Below are 9,555 nucleotides of genomic sequence, written 5' to 3'. Positions count from 1 at the left end.
CGCTCCGCACGTTTTCAGTCCGTGCGGGCAGCGTCTGCAGCACCCAGCGCTGCACCTTTACACGTCATCAACATAGCAGCATGGTCTTGCAGTCGTCCATCGCCGATGCACGGCTGCAGCTGACAAGTCTTTCACAGTGACAGCAATTTCAGTTTTGTGTAACCCCCTTACAAACTAAAACCCCTTCAAAGTTCTGCAAGACAGGGTTGACTGCCGATGGCTGTACTGGTACCAGGAATTGCACTGCAAACATTCAAACGTAACCTGGATTTGACACAGTGTCAGTTATTTTTAAATTCATGTACCTTAAGCAAACGTTACTGGGTTTATATCACTGCTTGGGCAGCACGAAAGCAGCTTTGCCAAACAGAGCCCCCCAGAGCCGGACGTTAATTCATTAACTTTTCCCCGCCATACCCCACTGGTTGTTCTGCCAGGAATTTCTCGAAGGTGCATATTGTTGGGAAGGGCAAAACTAAAGTCTATGCTAAATGGAAGAAAGAAGCAATAAATTTTCAACACTGCTACAATGACAGCATAATAGTCAGTTCTCAATGATTTTCTTTCCACTATACAACCTTTTTTAGTGCAGTTAAAGTACAGAAAAAAAAAAAAATTGCTTTGGAAAAAAGCCAGTTTGTCCAGTCTGGTCCATACGCAGTCCAAGTGTGTGAAGCTACGGGCTGGGGAATGAAAGAGACTCATGCAGCCTCCTTGTCCTCTCGAATTTATTGCTAATTACTAGAAATCTAATCTAATCCACCACTTCTGGTTAAGCTCATTGTACTGCGGCTATCGTATGTTTAAGTATGGTAAAAAAAAGTCCACAGCTAAAAATCTTACAGGTTTGAATTAAAACCAGGATTAGAGTAACTTCCCCCGGCTTACAAAGCCACTACCTCGAGAAGTGTGCAAACGGGATTAAGGAGTAACACTTTCCTTTAGAGAAGACGCACACAAGGCAGGTAAGAGAAGCAAGGTAGAACCGTCTACGGGGAATGGCTTTCGTGTTCGGACAAGGTACGGTTCCGCAGCGCCAGAGAGCTCCACACCTCCTTCGGCTACAGAGTCCGCCAGGATCTGCATGAGCGGGTCTGAAACACTGGCGTAAATCAAGAACAGAAGGAAAGAAACGAAGGCGTTAAAAGTTCAGGCAATGTTTCTAGAGTTGATCATCTGGCAACACGGCTGACAGGATGGGAACTTTAAGTGCAGCATCACAACCGGTGCGGGGGCCCTTAGCGAGAGGCCCGCGCGTGTCAGTCAGTTAAAAAAAAAAAAAAAAATTAGGAGGACATAATCACACAATCTTTTTGATGCTGTGACGTTTGAAACTGCCAGCACTTCGCTGCTTCTGCACTTGGCTTGCGGAGCCGTGGCGCATCCTGCCGCTGTTGGAGTGTCCGGCGGTGGGCGAGAGCTCCACGTTCTCCTTGTCGAGCCCTGCGGAAACACAAGGGCCGCGGTTACCGCCGCGGCGCGCGCCCCGGCCCCGCCCTTCGGGGAGCGCCGCCCGCCAGGGGGCGCCCTCCGGCGGCGCCGGGCCCCGGCGCGGCTCCGGCCTCCCCCGGCCCCGGGGTAGCGGCGGGCGAGGGGCCGGGGGGGAGCCGGGCGAGGGGGAGCCGAGGGGAGCGGGGACGCCGCGGTCCGAACAGCCGCGGCTCGTCCCGCAGCGACGCCGCCTGCCCGGGAAGCGCCGCGGGACCCGGCCACGGTGCACTTGGAAAAAGGGATAAGCTGTTGTTGGTGGCAGCTTAACCCCAGCAGGCCGGTAAGCACCACGCGGCCGCTCGCTCGCTCCCCTCCACCCCAGTGGGACAGAGAAGAGCAACAGCAAGAAAACCTGGATGTCCTGATTAAAAGAACAGTAATTTTAAAAAGTCGCGCTAAATGAGGGATTTGTGGAAGAAGAAAGCAAGCAAAAGAAAACAAGTGACACCAAGACAATCGCTCAGCACCCCTCACGGGCAGAGCGGGGCCCCGCCGGAAGATGGCCAACCTCCCCAACGTCCCCCTTCTTTTGGCCGAGCACCACGCAGGCCGGCCCGGAGCAGCGCTTTGGTGAGCTGGGCTCACCTGCGTGGCAGGGTCCCCTCCAGCCCACTGCCCACCCCGGCTACTCCCCGGGAGGCCAAGCGAGGACCAGAGCAGGCCCCGTGCTGTGCAAGCACTGCTCAGCACCGTCCTGGTCACAAATCGAAAAACGCAGCCCCGCGCCAGCTGCTATGAAGAAAACTAACTCTACCCCAGCCAGGCCCAGAACACTACTTCAGGATGGGATGTATGACTCTGTGTTCAGTGAAAGCCCTGACTTCGGCCACATAAAACACCTCCACATGCTGAAGCGTGATGCCTACTCACACCGATCTGTGCACTCACCTACACATAACTCATAAAATTCCAATGTGACTCCCATGGCTCATTCAAATAAACTTCCCCCCCCCTTAAAGTTGCAGATTGCATTTGATGTTAATCTGCCTCCTACAACAAAAGACAAAATAATTTGGCTTAGGGGCTCTGGCTGATCTGTTTCAATCTGTAACGAGCCGTTTGAATCTATTTTCAACAGTATGAAAACAGACAGGGGTATGAACTTGTTCACCGAGGTCACCTAGTCAGCTCTTAAAATAGAAACAGGAAAGGTATTTCAGATGGCAAATAGCATGCATAAATGTTCACCTGGCAGATGAAGGGTTCCCCTCCATCCTCAAAGCTTTCGTACCAGTATCCGTACCCGCAGAAAACACCAAATGTAAGTCTTCCAGGCCACAAAGCCCTTTCTGACTCTAGTTTTGAGAAGACTGAGCAACTGAAAGAGTTTGACTCAAGTCTTTTCTGGCATTTGCATTTTCTAGGAGGAAGAACTGACAGACTGTCAAATCTGAGGGCTTCTTCCAGCCAAAAATCAACAGCCGCTATTGAACAGGGGAGTGGCGGAGTGAGGAAGGTTCGTTTCTGAACCTGCAGAATTCTGCTGCAATGGCAGAGGCTGATTCTTGCTACCAAAGATTCATGTGTATTCAAGTACCTAAAATTCCCCTCAACACTGAATCTTGGCTCACAAATAAAGATCAGTAAAAGTACGTATAGTACAAATCAACGTTTGCAGGACTCTCTCTCATTGCCAGGAGGAGTGAAAGGCTTAGCTGGCTTATTTTGCATAGAGCAGAGATAGAACAGATGCAGGTATTCACTCACGTGAAGAGTTAAGTATCAAAGTGTAGACACCAATTATAATGATTTAAACCCTGGCAAATTGGGAGTAAAAAATAAGTAAATCAACAATTAACTTTTAATAAGGACAACTGCAGGAACAGTTTTCTAAGCAGGAAACGCACACCGAAGAGGCGAGTCTGGAAACCCTTACAGGAACCGCTACTGCCTGAGTTCAGCTCCACCAAAGGCAGGAGGAGGCTTACAGAGCGCAAGATGAGGATGGAACCACACAGGCGTCATACCCAAGCGCATGTACTTTTCTGAGAAGCTTTGGACGTTCTCGGCAGGATGAGGTAACTAATATGTTTTGCTAAAAGAATCACATCAAACCAACCTTGAAAATGAACTGCTTTAGTGTAATCTTCATGCTGACATGATGACAGCCCATGAAAGCCTGGGGTTATGAGCTGTTACTCCAACAGCTTTGGACACAGTCAGTAACTTGGAAGGTATAAAAGCTGAGACTTCTGTTTCAAGCAGACATGCTTCCAATCAGTTATTACTTCTATGCTGATGCTACTATGAGTTAATCATTCCTGTAGCGATACCTTACTGTAGCTGTCACATTATTTCTGCAACAAAATTAGTGTGTTTGATGTGTGTTTAGCAACACTCTCACCACTTACAGTACAAGTGCAGCGTTGGAATGAATAGCAGGAAGGGTGTTATTATGCGAGAGGCTAAAAGTACAATCTGCAGCAAAAATTAGGGTGTCTGACAGTGAATAAAGAAGTTAGAACAAAATCCTATTACTATAAATGGCATCTCCCACAGTTATGTCTCATTCCTATAAGAAACTGATTCTCAGTGGCATTAGCAAGACTAAAGACGACACTCCACATTTCGCACGCGCATAAGGACAATTTCAGAACTCCGGCCAGAAGCTGGCTGCAGGCTACATCATCCTTCCCCTCCGTGTGTGGGGGTGAGCTTACAAAAACCACAAACTACGATGAGAATAGGAAGCAGCCCACGGGTATGAGCAAAAAAACCTATTCTGCAGCTTCTTCTTACTTCTCCATATAGAAGCAGATACCAAATGGTGTTGAGTACTCATTTTACTGAGCTGCTGTCTGCTGCAGTTTAGCCTAAAGAACTCGTGTCCGTTTTCCAGTGGCGTGTAACTGAAGTTAACGCTGACTTCCAGTGAATCTAAAGAGCTCACCTGAAATAGTTGTTCATTTTAGCTTAATACCTGCATTATATTTCACATACCAAGCATCCACCTTTCTATTACCAAATTTATCTCATTCTTAAGGATGTGACTTTCTTTGCCTGCTCTATCATCTGATGTTATTAGCATCACACCAGAAATGCAACAGCTTAGCACTTACACTGAAGCCATTCCCGTGTCAAAGGGATCAGTAAACCACTTCTCATGCCACAAGCCCAACCCTAAAGCAGATCAAGCAGTATTTCGTGCAAATATGATGAAAGTAGAGTGTACCTTGATGAGGAAGCTGCACGAAAACTGCAGATTTAGAGCAAGGCAGAGAAGCTTCACAGACACAGAATGAAAGAAAAAATGTTAAGTGAATAATGTCCATGACAAGGGGAAGGGGAGGAAAAGAGATGATAACAGACAAAACATTTATAAGCAGTGATCTTGCCTAGATGTTTCCAGATAAAAGAAAATAATTTTTCATGTATCTGCAACTTAACATGTTTGTAACCATAAGAAAAAACTCACTTAGCTGAAACCGTTTCTTGAACTCAGTGTGACAAAGTAACTCAGCACTGCCAAATACTTGATTTTCTTTTCAGTAGTTCTCAAATCAGAGTAGGTGGATGATAGATCTGCATCCCTTATTAGTCCCATAGTTGCCTTGCTGTTTCAGGAAATCCTGTGGCCCACTTTTACTTCATATTCTGTAATTCTTTCACCAATGATTTTTATCTTGGCAGATATTAGGTCTTCACTGCTTAGTCCCTCACTCCTGTCTCTACAGTGTGAACATGTACAGCAATGGCAATGCCATCACACACCTCTAGGCAGTTAATGAGAATGCAAAATCCATGTATGCAGCTATGGAGCTGTATAAAGTGCCAGAAGACCAATTAAATTTTTAATACAATTAAACAGCTTAAAAAGCAAAGCATGTTTTATGCAAAGTTGTGGTGGTTAACATACCAATTTAAACTAGTGAAAATGTACATTGACTAAAGTGGAGCAATGTAATAAACATGGGATAAAGAAGCAAAATGAAAAGCTCCATGTTGTGACCTGGTCCACAATTTCAGAAGCGGGAGGTCCCCTGATCAAACCCCAAGTCTTTGTATTCAAACTGCTAACATGAAGCAAGAATGCTCAAGGAAATAGGCAAGACACTAATAAATAGTAAGAGATGATGGGAAAATACCACTTAGATTAAACATTAAGCACAAGGCTTTCATAAAGGAGTAATCACTTAAGGCTGTTTCACACTAGCTGGAAACACCTACAAAGGCTGATTGAAAAAAAAGGAACCATTAGTAATCTCCTGGCCTCCATATCAGTCTTTTAAAACTTAATTTCCAAGCAAACCATGCACAGAGTGTCATAAATGCATTACCACAGACTCACTAGTATCTTGAACACGTTCACTAGTTCCTAACCTCATTTGTGGAGATGGGTGCTCAACCAGCGTTTGATAAAAGCCATCTGTTTGCAGAACACTTGAAAGAAATTTTTGACAAGCTGGATTAATTCCTTCCTCTTAGCTAACAAAGGAAGAAGGAATAGAAAGTGAGGCATAAGGAAGGAAGACATTTACATAGTAAAATGCTTTTTTCACCAGTAGAGGGCCTAATCCTGTATCATCACTTCATCCTTGCAAAAGAACTGCTGGGGTTGCCACTTATGTTACATTCTAAATGGAAAAATGCTGCCCATAACGTACTTAGTTTCACACTGACAGCAAAGTTGATTTTTTTCCCTTTAATTTTATCCTTCTCCCTGTTCTAATATCACAGATAATACTTACCTGTATGCTAAATAAGAAAGTTTCTATCAAACCACTTTCCCATAATCTTGGTTGTTATCTGTACCTGCAGTGTATTAGGACTTTTTATACAGAACTATTTCTATATACATGATGAGTTGCATGACAATATAATACAGTGGATGCATTCGTAACATATAATGGACATTGTAAAATGCTAAATACAACAGCAGTCTCTAAAACTCCTTCAAACTCAACTTTTTCCTGTTCTTATTACTCAAATCAAATGGGATTCCAGGATGCAACCAGTAAGCCCCTGTCAGGCCAGTGCTCTTTCTCTTGTTCTTGGGCAAGAATACAAAACAATGGCAACAACTGTCTCCTTTAGGCTAGAAGTGTTACTGATAAAGCAGCAGAAAGAGAGGTGACAACTGTGGAAAATACACTTCACACTTTCTCTCCCCATTTGGGACGACATTATTTAATGTAATATATCATCCTGAACTGTCAGGAAACTGGAAAGCAAATCCTGTTTTGAGTCTATTTAGACTGACAGGCATCTTAAAATATAATTTTAGAACATAGCATCAGTCTACCAAGAAGGTGATCTCCCCAAATTGAAACAATTTAAGTTGGCTTCTCATACTGGGAAAAAAGCGAGTTGTAATCACTTTTCACTGCCTGAAATAAAGAAAACACTATCCCCAAATTACTCCAACACAGAGTACTGTCTTACCTCTCTGCATGTTGCACCTCTGCACGTCCCTCACCTCTGCACTACTCATCATACTGAAGAAAACACATGCATAGTGCCTGTGAGAAAACTGGCAATCTGGAAGACCAGATTTCTTGAATAAAGCTAAGTACAGCTAAGTAGAGCTTATTTCAGGGCTAGCAGAAACCAGCAAACAACAAGAGTGAAAAAAACCCAAAACACCTCTGTAAATATTATACCCAAATACAAGTGGTTGCTAGCCTTCCATCAAGGTTAGAAACAAAGCAGAAATAAAGGCAGATTGACGTCAGTGTTCACAACTGCAATAGTTAAATCATCATGTAAGAAATATCACACAGCATAATCTTTATGACAAAGAAGAGTAAAGTATTTCCTCAATGTATGAGACACTAATCCAAAAATCACTTCAGGAAGAGTCTTCATGCAGATTTCTTTGACATAAATTCCATTTTCTTCCTATATTTAATTTCTTCTAGCTTATGCTTCGTCTGCTATACTGAATAATTTTTACTCTTTTTTCATTTTTCACCCTGAAAATCCATGCTTTTAAATTTAACCTCTGCATTTCCCTGTAATTTCCTTCTCCCAAGCCAGAAGGAATTCAGTGGGTTTACCCATTTACTGCCTTTGATGAGTGTTCTTTTCTTGAATGCCTTCATTTTATCATCAGCATATTTCTGGCAATACAATAGTCTGAACTGAGCCAGTATTCCATACGTATCGACATGAATACTTTTTTTTTCCTTCGAGGGAGAGCATGACCTCTGTATGATGCTGCCTATATCAGCACTGACCTTAAATCATATAGTCAATTGAAACTGAGTCAGCCCAGACACACTCTTCCGCGGCACAGTTCTGGATTATTTTTCCCATTATGTGCTACCTTGTAGTACCCGGAGAGGTATTATTCCTCTTGTGAAATATCATGATTATATATTTGCATTTCTTAATTTTCAAGGTTCCACTGCTGCGTATGTCCCATATTAAGATGCAGCTGTTATTTGTTCTGATGCACTTAATGCTATTTCCTTCACACATAACGGCTTGGAAGACAGCTTTTGTGCTGGACAAAATCCAACATCTGAAATGCCAGTGTAGTAGCTCAGTAAACAGTTTAATACTCTTTTGACTCAAGAATGCAACAACATCTGATGCACAAATACATCTGACGAGACAATGAGGCTGAGTGTTTGGCTACAAAAACAGTAAATTCAGTACATTTCCCTTACGTATGTAGTACCAGAACAGCTACTGACCTGGGGAGTGCTGGGAAGTTGCAAGCGAGGTCATGGAATTGGAAAGGTTAAGGTTCGCAGTAATGCTAAGCTGGCTCTGCACTGCGGGAGGATATGGAGACGTGGGCGTCAGGAGAGATTCTTCACTGGTTTCCTCATCGATTCCAGGCAAATACGTGTCAATCAAGGCATCAAGAAACTTCACTATGAGCTCAGCATAGTCTGGGATTTGTGTTTGCTGTGGGTGATGGGAAAAAAAAACCACCAAAAATTAGTTCTTTTCTTTCTACTTTTCTATCAGTATGAGCTTTGCCCCAGAAAGCGCTCTAATATCACACCGGTTTTGCCTGAAAATTTTAAAAAGCATTTGATGTGAGTATCTGTAAAAACTTATTTGTGATCTTTTCCAGATTAACTTAAACGCACACATTAAAGACCACTCGTCGGTGTAATTTCAGCAGTGTGTGGCCGCACAAGGTCAGGAAAGAGGGGCCGTTTCATCCCTGAGGCGAACTGCCGCAGCTACCTGGCCCCTAACATCCAGAACGCTGTCTGCTCTGCTCAGCTCTTCTCGTTACGATGACTAGAGGGAACAAATAGCAGTACAGCTGGTCAGTGCTCGATCTATTTGTTCTGTTGTAACAGAAAATTTAGCCTTACGCAATTATCATTTTTATCAAATTAATCCTTTACACTGTAAGATACACATAATAAACTAAAGACTTTCTGAGTGACACTGTCCGTCCCAGGCCCCCCACTGAACCTGGCAGCAGTAAAAAGGTGTATTTACACACCTGACTGCTTTTACCCAGCTTTGGTAATTTGACCTTACCGAGTCTATCAAAATACGTGATGCAGGCTCGAAAACTGTTTTCGCTATAGAAGTCAGCCTTATATTACTAACTTGCTGATATTCTATGACTTGTCATTTTTGTGCATCTTTCCCGGAGCACCAATGTGCCTTACACAGAAAACGAAAGCAAAACACTCATGAACTTAGATACAGTGTACTGTTCTTACCTTAGAAAATGGGCCAGCAAACCTCCATAACCCATTAAATCCAAAACCTACAGCAACAAATTGAATGTTAGCACAAACACAATTTTCAACTCACAGAAAACAACTAGAAAGTACACACAGTACATCACTTGGATTTCCTTAGGCATGGAAATGAAGTATTTTGTTTTGGAGATACAACACTAAATTTTGTCCAAACCATGCGTAAAAAAATTAAGGCCTTTAAATTCATATATGAAATACATAAGTTGTAAAAACCTTGAAATCTCAGAACCATTATTACAAGAAAATCTTGATGATGTTTTAAAAGGTAAATTTAGCATGTGAATACACATCCCATTTTAAAAATTCTGTCAACATTTAAGTTCTTCTCAACTGTCATCTGTTTCTTACGGATCTTCTTGGCAAGTTTCTGATTAATGACCATAAA

At 43.1% G+C, this 9,555-nt stretch overlaps 1 protein-coding gene across 4 annotated transcripts in view; it reads right to left on the bottom strand.

The window, feature by feature from the left end:
- Positions 1 to 451: 451 nt before the first annotated feature.
- The window catches only part of NF1 (neurofibromin 1), a gene marked incomplete at its 5' end in the record, with an annotated part of 99,119 nt that continues 90,015 nt past the window's right edge, over positions 452 to 9,555 (bottom strand). For 2 of the 4 annotated variants that reach the window (XM_082008480.1, XM_082008481.1), the window contains 4 exons: positions 452 to 1,443; positions 4,664 to 4,714; positions 8,130 to 8,346; positions 9,129 to 9,175. In XM_082008480.1, the coding sequence (XP_081864606.1) occupies positions 1,301 to 1,443; positions 4,664 to 4,714; positions 8,130 to 8,346; positions 9,129 to 9,175 (458 nt within the window). In that variant the 3' untranslated portion in view covers positions 452 to 1,300. The remainder of the gene's footprint in view (positions 1,444 to 4,663; positions 4,715 to 8,129; positions 8,347 to 9,128; positions 9,176 to 9,555) is intronic. The other 2 variants (XM_082008482.1, XM_082008483.1) reach the window with 1 other exon arrangement.

This window comes from Phaethon aethereus (genome assembly GCF_964289735.1).
Source record: "Phaethon aethereus genome assembly, chromosome: 19".
Taxonomy (NCBI): Eukaryota; Metazoa; Chordata; class Aves; order Phaethontiformes; family Phaethontidae; genus Phaethon; species Phaethon aethereus.
The sequence above is the reverse complement of the archived record's forward strand: the minus strand, read 5'-3'. Positions and strand labels throughout refer to the sequence as shown.